At 35.5% G+C, this 12,099-nt stretch overlaps 1 protein-coding gene across 1 annotated transcript in view; it reads right to left on the reverse strand.

Moving 5' to 3' along the window:
- BAZ2B (bromodomain adjacent to zinc finger domain 2B) overlaps positions 1 to 12,099 on the reverse strand; it is a 318,837-nt gene that overhangs the window by 79,371 nt on the left and 227,367 nt on the right. Inside the window, 4 exon segments of the mRNA XM_065931616.1 lie at positions 243 to 269; positions 489 to 533; positions 3,710 to 3,775; positions 5,513 to 5,578. Coding sequence (XP_065787688.1) covers positions 243 to 269; positions 489 to 533; positions 3,710 to 3,775; positions 5,513 to 5,578 — 204 coding nt within the window.

Below are 12,099 nucleotides of genomic sequence, written 5' to 3' on the forward strand. Positions count from 1 at the left end.
TAATGTAAACTTTTAGACAGCAGCCTCTTTAAGGCTTGCATGATTCCATTACCAATCTTGGACACATCCCATGTTTCTTTTATAGACAGACAGCAGATGTATGCAATGCACTGTGCTGTAAGCCATGCAGCAGTATGTAATATGACAGCAGCCAGTGCTACACTTTATGCATTGCTATGACAACCATATCACAACCAAATCACAATGCGGTGTTAGATGTACAAAAATAAACATACCCATACCATATCTAGTCTATGCCTCTCCAACTCCTGGTAGAAAGAGTTGGCACAACATTATGAAATAGAAATCACAGAGTCATGAAACCAATTTTTAACCCCCCAAAAGACACCAATACCAAAGCAAGGAATTTAAGCAGGAATTACATTAGAAATTTTTAAGAAAAAATTTTGAAGATTTTTCAAAAAATAGATTTAAGAAAAATTATAAAATGTACATTTCAAAATTTGTATAACTGTGTGTATACAGACCTGATGCTTTAGAAGAACAGCTTGCTGTCTTCTCATTTCTTTTTCCTTAAAAATAAGAAACTTTTAATATATGATTTTTAGGAACAATTTAGAACATGCTGCAAATATTAAAAGCTCCTTTTCTGAGATTCTACAGTCTTCTATTAGGTTGAACCACATGAAATTTCAAATATCCAATTTTTTTTTTACTTATAAAGTGGCAACTTCATATGGTTACCTAATGTATAAAAACTATATGATAAGAGCAAACATCTGACTTAACAGCACACTTCAATGGCATGTTCACAGAACTGACTAGCTAGATGGACAGAGTATATCACATACAAATGGCACTTAAAAAAAAAACATAATAAACAACCTTCATGTCTAGCTGATTAAAACTCTCTCCACACTGAATATAAATTCCTAAAATCTCAATGACTAACAGGATCTATGTCATTTCTACACACTGTACAGAAATGAGAGTGACAACAGACAAAGGGATAAATTTGAGATTTTTATGTCCACCTACAATTGAGGGCATTATTTCAAAAGGGTAGAGCTTAATGCACGTAATTCTGTGAATCTCACTACATGAGTATTTCATGAAGTTAAAATATGAATGAAATTAATATGAAGGGCAGTTATGAAAAGGAGGAGGAACCTAAAGAACAAAGTAATGTAGAAAAGGTGACAACTGGTTCCCTAGCTTTATAAGATGTAATCAGTTCAGTTCAGTTCAGTTCAGTTCAGTCGCTCAGTCGTGTCTGACTCTTTGTGACCCCATTAACTGCAGCATGCCAGGCCTTCCTGTCCATCACCAACGCCCGGAGTTTACCCAAACTCATGTCCACTGAGTCAGTAATGTCATCCAATCATCTCATCCTCTGTCGTCCTGTTCTTCTCTTGCCTTCAATCTTTCCCAGCATCAGGGTCTTTTCAAATGAGTCAGCTCTTCGTATCAGGTGGCCAAAGTAATGAAATTTTAGCTTCAACATCAGTCCGTCCAATGAACACTCAGGACTGATCTCCTTTAGGATGGACTGGCTGGATCTCCTTGCAGTCCAAGGGACTCTCAAGAGTCTTCTTCAACATCACAGTTCAAAAGCATCAGTCCTTCAGCACTCAGCTCTCTTTATAGTTTAACCCTCACATCCATACATGACTACTGGAAATACCATAGCCTTGACTAGATGGACCTTTGTTGGCAAAGTAATGTCTCTGCTTTTTAATATGCTGTCTAGGTTTGTCATAACTTTCCTTTGAAGGAGTAAGTGTCTTTTAATTTCATGGCTGCAGTCACCATCTGCAGTGATTTTGGAGCCCAAGAAAATAAAATATGCCACTGTTTCCATTGTTTCCCCATCTATTTGCCATGAAGTGATGGGACTGGATGCCATGATCTTAGTTTTCTGAATGTTGAATTTTAAGCCAACTTTTTCTCTCTTCTCTTTCACTTTCATCAAGAGGCTTTTAAGGTTATTTTTTGCTTTCTGCCATAAGGGTGGTGTCATCTGCATGTCTGAGGTTATTGATATTTCTCCCAGAAATCTTGATTCCAGCTTGTGCTTCATCCAGCCTGGCGTTTCTCATGATATACTCTGCATATAAGTTAAATAAGCAGGGTGACAACATACAGACTTGATGTATTTCTTTTCCTATGGAACCAGTATGTTGTTCTGTGTCCAGTTCTAACTGTTCCTTCCTGACCTGCATACAGATTTCTCAAGAGGCAGGTCAGGTGGTCTGGTATTCCCATCTCTTGATGAATTTTCTATAGTTTGTTGTGATCCACATAGTCAAAGGTTTTGGTATTGTCAATAAAGCAGAAGTAGATGTTTTACTGAAACTCTGGCTTTTTCTATGATCTAGCAGATATTGGCAATTTGATCTCTGGTTCCTCTGCCTTCTCTAAAACCGGCTTGAACATCTGGAAGTTCACGGTTCACATATTGTTGAAGCCTTGCTTGGAGAATTTTGAGCATTACTTTACTAGCGTGTGAGATGAGTACAATTGTGCAGTAGTTTGAGCACTCTTGGCGTTGCCTTTCTTAGGGACTGTAATGAAAACTGACCTTTTCCAGTCCTGTGGCCACAGCTGAGTTTTCCAAATTTGCTGGCATATTGAGTGTACCACTTTCACAGCATCATCTTTTAGGATTTGAAATAGCCTGACTGGAATTCCATCACCTCCACTAGCTTTGTTCATAGTGATGCTTCCTAAGGCTGACTTGACTTCACATTCCAGGATGTTTGGCTCTGGGTGAGTGATCACACCATCGTGTAATAGGATGTAATAGTAGTGGCTATTTCTTTTTTTTTTTTTAGTTTTTATTTTTTTTATTTTTATTTTTTTATTTTTATTAGTTGGAGGCTATGCCAGTCAGGATGGCTGCTATCCAAAAGTCTACAAGCAATAAATGCTGGAGAGGGTGTGGAGAAAAGTAGTGGCTATTTCTTGAACTGTTAGGCCCACGTGGCTGCTCAATTTCAGTAAACAATTATCAGAAAAAGTAGAAGATAAGAGATGGAATGTGTATATGCAGGGGCGGGGGGCAGTGGTTAGAAGGGGCATGAGGGTCCAACTTCTTTCATGCTTCATGCCAGAAAATCAAAACCAAAACATATGAAGTTACAGTAAATAGCAATGGCTAATTTTAGTATTGGTAAGTTATAGCTGATAAAGTTAAGTTTTGGTTTTGGCAGGCTTTTCACTTTTTAATAGCTAAAAACAGTTGCTAGACATTAACAAAGAGAAAATTATAATCTAAGGAGAGAACTGAATTTGGAACATAACTAGCTCTGGGGAGATCTTATCCATTAAAACTATATACATGTATTATGTGATAGTTTATATTTCTGATTTGATATCTGCTATTTAAGGAGCTCAAAGTATCAAACAGAACCTGTATAATAATATATAAAAATATATATACAATATATATACACTAAAAACACACATTATGCACGTTTTATCTGTGCTCAACATTTTTTTCAGCTAGTCATTTTGAGGAGGGCTATTTTTAATATAACTGATACTAGTATCAGTTCAGTTCAGTCGCTCAATCGTGTCCTACTCTTTGCGACCTCACGAACCACAGCATGCCAGGCCTCCCTGTCCATTACCAACTCCCAGAGTTTACCCAAACTCATGTCCTTTGAGTCGGTGATAATTGATACTAATATAATACCATATAATTTTTATTCTTAAAAAATGAAAACAGATTCTCATCTAAACTAACCTTTATTCGTTTCTCGGCCTCCAATAATTTGGCATTTGCTGCTTCTTCCTTCTTTTTCTTTTTTGCCTGTGCATGGAAAACAGGTCTCAAAGTCATACAACGGTACCACTGCAACCTGAAAATAATCTATGACTTGAACATGGAGCTACATGACTCACAAGATAGAAAACAACACGTGACATATATGTAGACAATTACAGATTTTCTCACAGTTAATATTATATTTACAAACTAATTTTCATTTCTAATGTAAAGATTAGCATTAAGATGTAAAAAATTCTTAAAATTTTTAAGAATGTCAGCTTTTCTTGATTTTTTCAATTCTACTGAAAGTCTGAAATAATTGTTTATTTTACATTAAAACAATCACAGAAAAAAAGTTTTTTATATAATATTTGCTTTTTTCTGATTTTTAAAAGTAAAACATGATCACTGTAAAAAATTAGGAAGACGGGGTAGATTTTAAACAGTAAATATAAGCTATTTTTCTCTAGTTGTTTATTGTGATTAAATTCAAGGTTTTCAAGAAAGACAGAATGGAAACTTATAATCTTTCTTGAAGTACATTTTGAATATCAAGACCATGATGCCAAATCTGAGCTTCAAAATCCTAAAGTCATTAACTATCTAGTAGTTTCATAATTATTCAGTAGTTATTAATTTACTCTAAGATATTAGTACTTTTATTTGGATTTTTAAAATTTATTTAAAATGGGTTAGGAAATATGTATACATTTCCAGAAGGAAAAATCATACAAAAGAAAGCTTCATCTATTTGACACCCTCAGGGAATAAATCATCTATATAGCAATAGTTTCCTGAATAGCTGGGAGGTTGTGCTCTGATCAGCTGCTCAGTTTTGTCTGACTCTTTGCGACCTCACAGACTATAGCCCACCAGGCTCTGTCCATGAGGATTCTCCAGGCAAGAACACTGGAGTGGGTTGCCATGCCCTCCTCCAGGGGATCTTCCCAACCCAGGGATCCAACCCAGGTCTCCCGCACTGCATGAGGATAAGCCAAAAGGGAAGCCTAGCTGGGAGGCTACACCAATGTTCAACCCTGAATATTTATTTATTTTCACGATTTTGGATGGAAATAATTGAGATATATACTATTTAGACACAGCATACTAAATATAACTTGACTTTTTCTTGATGACTTGGGGCAATTATTCTGAACACCAGTTATTATACTGTACAGTTCAACAGAGTAATACCTTTCAGTTATTAATAAGGTGTTGAAAACTGCTTGCTAGTCAACTAAAAGATTACAGACAATCTTGTTAGGCTTTTGAATCCCTATATATGCTGGTTGGAGTTTTTCTGTATTTTTCCCTGCTATCTTGTGGCTATTACCTTACTGATTCCAATATATGTCCTCTAGTCCTATTCCATCAGCTTCCAGGGAAGCAAGGTGTATTAGAAACCAGAAAAACCAGCTAGTTAAACTATTCCTATATCTAAAATTTACTTTCACTTTTGCAATGTTTTATTTCTAAATTAAAAGTAAATACCTATTAGTCCGAAGGACTTTTCTAGAAGTAAAGAACATGACTTTGAGCCATGAACTTTATGACACCTATACTGGTTGTTCAGAAGTTTTTCCTTTTGTCTTATTTCCCGGGTTATTAGGATAAGATGAGTTTGCTAAATAAGGTCTTACTCTATGCATCATGTTTGAAAAGAATTTCTGATGGACATACTGTAAGAGTGAGAGACTACACAGGTAAGATTTTCAATTTTTCAGACTTTAAAATATGTGACTATATTTACTTTAATCATATCACATTTAAGAATTCTACCTCTAGAATTTGCTGGGCTCGAAGCTCTTTTTCCATTCTGATTTGTTGTATTCTCTTAATTTTTTCCTGTAGAAAAAATTATAACAATTGAAGATAATAAACTAAATATCCAGGTGGAAAGTATTTAAGTAGAATCAAATAATTTAAGATATTAGTGCAGAATTACTAAATTTTCCCATGGTGGATATAAAATTTAGCTGTTTAGTTTAATATCATATATGTATGTTCATGTCAAATTAATGTGATTTTATCAAGTTTCTTAAAACCATTTGTAAAATATAAATGTTACATAAGTGTACAGAAATCAGGTAAACCAATATGATTAAACTCATTTAGCCTGTGGATTTTTATAAATATTTGCAATTATAACTATTTTGAAATAAATATAGGACAGAATAAGAGAGAAAGAGTAATGAGAAACAGGAGTGAGAAAACATAAGGCTAATCCGGAGTTACTGTCATTCACTGGATAATCTTGAGCACAGAATAACTACTCTTGCACAAACCAGGGAGAGGTACTTGTCCTTTCTCACTATGACATGAATAAATTAAAATGCTTAAAAAACTGTGCAGTGCCACACAACTATAATAGATTATTATTAACAATTTCCATACTATAATTTCTTACTTCAGGTGGTGAATAACATATTATTGATACACTGCTTTTAACTACTACAATAAGATAGATTCAGAAATAATCTGTAATATAATTTTAAAAGGATTAATTAAAATGCAACATTGTAGAAAATTATTCACATGACAAAATTCTTGTTTCCATTGTCTTAATTTAATGTATTAGTTATTGTTTTAGAATTTAGGATCACCTAATGTTTGATAAAACTTTACATTTTGATTTAAACATTATCTCATATGCTATAAGCACAATGTTAAAAATTTCATGTTCATAAACCCCTTTGAAAGTCTCAAATTGGCACTTATGATAATAATACAGTTTTCCCCAAACACCCAAATTTTCCTACTAGCAAATTGCATTTGTTGTACTATTTCCACAGCCAACACATCTTATACTGATGAAAAATTGTATTACCTGCTTCAATTTCCAGGTGCTAGTTGTATCATTTCAAGCTACATGTCAATGTGTTTTTAAACATTTCTTTGGGTTTTTTTGCACACTGATGTTACCGATCCCCTACAGCAGTCTACTGCAGGGTAATGAGATTTCTGGAATTACTGTTCTGATTTTAGAAGACTGTTCACATTCTATGATTTTGCTATTGGTGACCCTATCTTAGTTTTGAATACTAAATATAGCTTGCAAAAAATAAAAGCCCTAATGTATCTTTTGTTTCATTTCCAAGAGAAAGCTGTACTTGATCCATATCTGAAGTATTTATTCAGATTGGAACTTGAGACCTAAGTAAAGCATGCTCTTTATTTAATTTTCCCACTTTTGTCAATCCTATAATGAGGTATGTTCTCAAGTCAGCAAAACTCATTCACTGTTCTCTTACGTACATAGATAGGTATGGAATCTTCATCTTTTTTTTTAATCCTCATCTTATGTATACTCAATCTAAAGCTTTATTCTGAAGTTGAGATATATATATCATGCACATATATGACATATATATGTAATACATATACGTGTGTGTGTGTATATATATATATATATCTGGTAGTGGTGTTATTAGCATTAGCAGAGATAAACATTTTTATTACTTTCTTTAATATAGGTTTACCTTATAATATTGGGTATCCAATACCCGAACTGAGCTCTTTACATAAAATATCTTTTTTATCATAAAAAGAATTGAACTTTTCTTCTTTTTACCTAATAGAAAACTAGGGATTTCCCTGGCAGTCCAGTAGTTAAGAGTCTGTGCTCCTAGTGCAGGGTGCATGAGTTTGATCCCTAGTTGGGGAACTAAGATCCTGCATGCCACATGGTGTGGCAAAAAAAAAAAATTCTAATAAATAAAATTTTACTAAAAGAAAACTAAAGTTCGTAGAAAGATTTTGCCTTAAAAGGAAACTACAGAGCTCTGTATTTTATATTCCAATGCCTTTGTTCTTTCTGTTTCATAATAATACTTTTGCAAGCTTCCAGAATATTTCCTTGAAAACTATCTGGTGATATTGGCTTACTAGGTGGAATAAATGATCCAGAAGCACATGCTACTATTTTATTCTAGAACTAATGCTGACTTTAAAATAGGCATTATGTAACCGACTATGTGAACAGACCTAGGCTCTACTTTGATTGACTTTACTGGCAATAAGGAATAAGTTACATGGCATTCTGAAACTACCCTCAGGTAAATATCTTGATGAAAACTCATTGGTGTTAACATTGCTGGGACATTGGAACTACGATGCTTCTTTGATGACAAGTTAAAAACTATGTATATTTAGGTTATAGCCACCTTAAGAGTTTAGGATCACAAAGCTGAATTTAAAGTGCAGATAAGGGGGGGATCAGGATGGGGAATACATGTAAATCCATGGCTGATTCATGTCAATGTATGACAAAAACCACTACAATACTGTAAAGTAATTAGCCTCCAACTAATAAAAATAAACAATAAAATAAAATAAAATAAAATTCACCCCAAAGGACTTCCCTTGGGGACAAATGGTAAAGTGCTGATAAGATTTGAAGGATCTCTAGCCATCAGGAAATAGGGAAAGCTATAAAATAGTAAAGAAAAATACTGCATAGGAACCTGGAATATTAGATCCATGAATCAAGGTAAATTGGAAGTGGTGAAACAGGAGATGGCAAGAGTAACTTCAACATTTTAGGAATCAACAAACTAAAATGGACTGGAATGGGCAAATTTAATTGAGATGACCATTATATCTACTACTAAAGCAAGAATCCATTAGAAGAAATGTACTAGCCCTCATACCAACAAAAAAGTCCAAAATGCAGTACTTGGGTGCAATCTAAAAACTGACAGAATGATCTGTTCATTTCTAAAGCAAACCATTTAATATCACAGTATTCCAAGTCTATACACCAACCACTAATGGCGAAGAGGCTGAACGGTTCTATGATGACCTACAAGACCTTCTAGAACTAACACCAAAAAAAGGTCCTTTTCATCATAGGGGACTGGAATACAAAAGTAGGAAATCATGAGATAGCTGGAGTAACAGGCAAGGTTGGCCTTGGGGTACAAAATAAAGCAGGGCAAAGGCTAAGGGGGTTTTGCCAAGAAAACACACTGGTCATAGCAAACATCCTTTTCCAACAATACAAGAGATGACTCTACAACATAGACATCACCAGATGGTCAATACCGAAATTGATTGATTATATTCTTTGCAGCCAAAGATGGAGAAGCTCTATACAGTCAGCAAAATTAAGACTGGGAGCTGACTGTGGCTCAGAACATGAACTCCTTATTGTCAAATTCAGACTTAAATTGAAGAAAGTATGGGAAACCACTAGACCATACAGGTATGACCTAAATCAAATCCCTTATGATTATCCAGTGGAAGTGACAAATAGATTCAAGGGATTAGATCTGATAGAGTGCCTGAAGAACTACGGACAGAGGTTTGTGACATTGTACAGGAGGCAGGTATCAAGACCATCCCCAAGAAAAAGAAGAGCAAAAAGGCAAAATGGTTGTCTGAGGAGGCCTTACAAATAGCTGAGAAAAGGTGAAGGAGAAAAGGAACAATATGCCCATTTGAATGCAGACTTTCAAAGAATAGCAAGGAGAGATAAGAAAGCCTTCCTCAGTGATCAGTACAAAGAAATAGAGGAAAACAACAGAAAGGGAAAGACTAGAGATGTCTTCAAGAAAGTTAGAGATACCAAGGGGACATTTCATGCAAAGATGGCACAATAAAGGACAGAAATAGTATGGCTCTAACAGAAGCAGAAGATATTAAGAAGAGGTGGCAAGAATACACAGAAGAACTATACAAAAAAGATTTTAATGACCCACATAACCACGATGGTGTGATCACTCACCTAGAGCCAGACATCCTGGAATGTGAAGTCAAGCGGGCTTTAAAAAGCATCACTAAGAACAAAGCTAGTGGAGGTGATGGAATTCCAGTTGACCTATTTCAAATCCTGGAAGATGATGCTGTGAAAGTGCTGCACTCAATATGCCAGCAAATTTGGAAAACTCAGCTGTGGCCACAGGACTGGGAAAGGTCAGTTTTTATTCCATTCCCAAAGAAAGGCAATGCCAAAGAATGTTCAAACTACCACACAATTGCATTCATCACACACTCTGGCAAAGTAGCACTCAAAATTCTCCAAGCCAGGCTTCAACAGTACATGAACCGAGAACTTCCAGATGTTCAAGGTGGATTTAGCAAAGGCAGAGGAACCAGAGATCAAATGCCAACATCTTTTGGATCATAGAAAAAGCAAGAGTTTCAGAAGAACATCTACTTCTGCTTTATTGACAATGCCAAAGCCTTTGACAGTGTGGATCTCAACAAACTTTGGAAAATTCTTCCAAGAGATGGGAATACCGAACACCTGACCTGCCTCTTGAGAAACCTGTATGCAGGCCAGGAAGGAACAGTTAGAACTGGACATGGAACAACAGACTGGTTCCACACTGGGAAAGGAGTATGTCAAGGCTGTATACTGTCACCCTGCTTATTTAACATATATACAGAATATATCATGTGAAATACTGGGCTGGATGAAGCACAAGCTGGAATCAAGATTGCTGGGAGAAATATCAATAACCTCAGACATGTAGATGACACCACTATTATGGCAGAAAGTGAATAGGAACTGAGGAGCCTCTTGATGAAAGTGAAAGAGAGTGAAAAAGATGTCTTAAAAATTCAACATTCAAAAAACTATGATCATGGCTTCCAGTCCCATCACTTCATGGCAAATAGATGGGGAAACAATGGAAACAGTGACAGACTTTGTGTTCTTGGGCTCTGAAATCACTGTCGATGGTGACTGTAGCCATGAAATTAAAAGATGCTTGGTCCTTGGAAGAAAAGTTATGACCAATCTAGACAGCATATTAAAAAGCAGAACCATTACTTTGCTGACAAAGGTCCATCTAGTCAAAAGTCATGCTTTTTCCAGTAGTCATGTATGGATGTGAGAGTTGGACTATAAAGAAAGCTGAGTGCTGAAGAATCGATGCTTTTGAACTGTGGTGTTGGAGAAGACTCTTGAGAGTCCCTTGGACTGCAGGAGATCAAACCAGTCAATCCTACAGGAAATCAACCCTGAATATTCACTGGAAGGACTGATGCTGAAGCTGAAGCTCCAATACTTTGGCCACCTGATACAAAGAACTGACTCATGTGAAAATACCATGATATTGGGAAATATTGAAGGCGGAGGAGAAGGGGACAATAGAGGATGAGATGGTTGGGTGGCATCACTGTATCGATGGACTTGAGTTTGAGCATGCTCTGGGAGTTGGTGATGGACACAGAAGCCTGGCGTGGTGCAGTTAATGGGGTTGCAAAGAGTTGGACACAACTGAGCAACTGAACTGAACTGACTGATGAAAAAAGTGTAATAGAAACAGCTGTATTTCACTTTTAAATGAGATATAAGCTTATTTTTACCTATTGTAACATACAGTAAATATTTTTTAATAAAAACATTTATTTATATATGACAGATATATATATATTTAGAAGTCAGCCTTAGTTGTGACAATTAGGAAACTAAGTAAGGAATTCAAGTTTACTCCTGAGTACTTTACATTACAGTAAATGAGTTTATCTTTATCATCTTTTAAAAAGTGAGCATTTGCTTTGTCAGTGCCAGGCACTGTCTTTGGAACTTTACATTCATTACCTCATTTAATCTTCAGAGGATGCAGCTGTTTTCTGTTACAGTGGAGGAAATAGACTTAGAGGTTAAGTAATTTATCTAAGGTTACAAATTTCTTCACTAGCAGAGTCCATAATTCAACACTAGGCTGCCTGACTACAAACTAAATTCTGAAACTCATTTCTGTACCAACTCTATCATACTGCTTTAATCAATACTGGAAAGACCCTTAGAGAGAGCCATATCGAATCCAACCCAAGCCATTTTATTTTTCAGCTATTTGTATAATAACAAAATTGACTTCATTTCATGGGTTTTAAAAAGGATAGCACTTATCCCCAATTCCTTTCTACTTTCATAATTATAGTGAATATATGGTGATGGGAAAGCAGTTTACATATTCCTATGTTAAATAAAGTTGAATATCATGTCACTTTACCTATAAAAATGTTAAAGTTACTTCATTTACCTATATTTAATTTTGAAAGCTACACACAGGAGAGGTATTATTGATATGCAATAGAATGCTGCTGAAATGATGCTTTTTTCATTTTGCTGCATTGTAGGTGGATCTGCATAACTACATCCATGGATTCTACTAACCATGGATCAAAGATACTCAGAAAAAAAAGTTTCCAGGAAGTTCTCAAAAGTAAAACTTGAATTTGCCTCAAGCTGGCAACTATTATGTAGCCGTCACATTATAAGTATTACAAGTCATCAGGAGATGATTTAAAGTAGTCCCGAGGATGCGCATAGGTTATATGCAAATCCTACACAACTGTTTTACCGGACTTGAATCTATGGACTCTGGTATCTACGGGAGTCCTGGAACCTATCC

This window comes from Muntiacus reevesi, chromosome 3, assembly GCF_963930625.1.
Source record: "Muntiacus reevesi chromosome 3, mMunRee1.1, whole genome shotgun sequence".
NCBI lineage: Eukaryota > Metazoa > Chordata > Mammalia > Artiodactyla > Cervidae > Muntiacus > Muntiacus reevesi.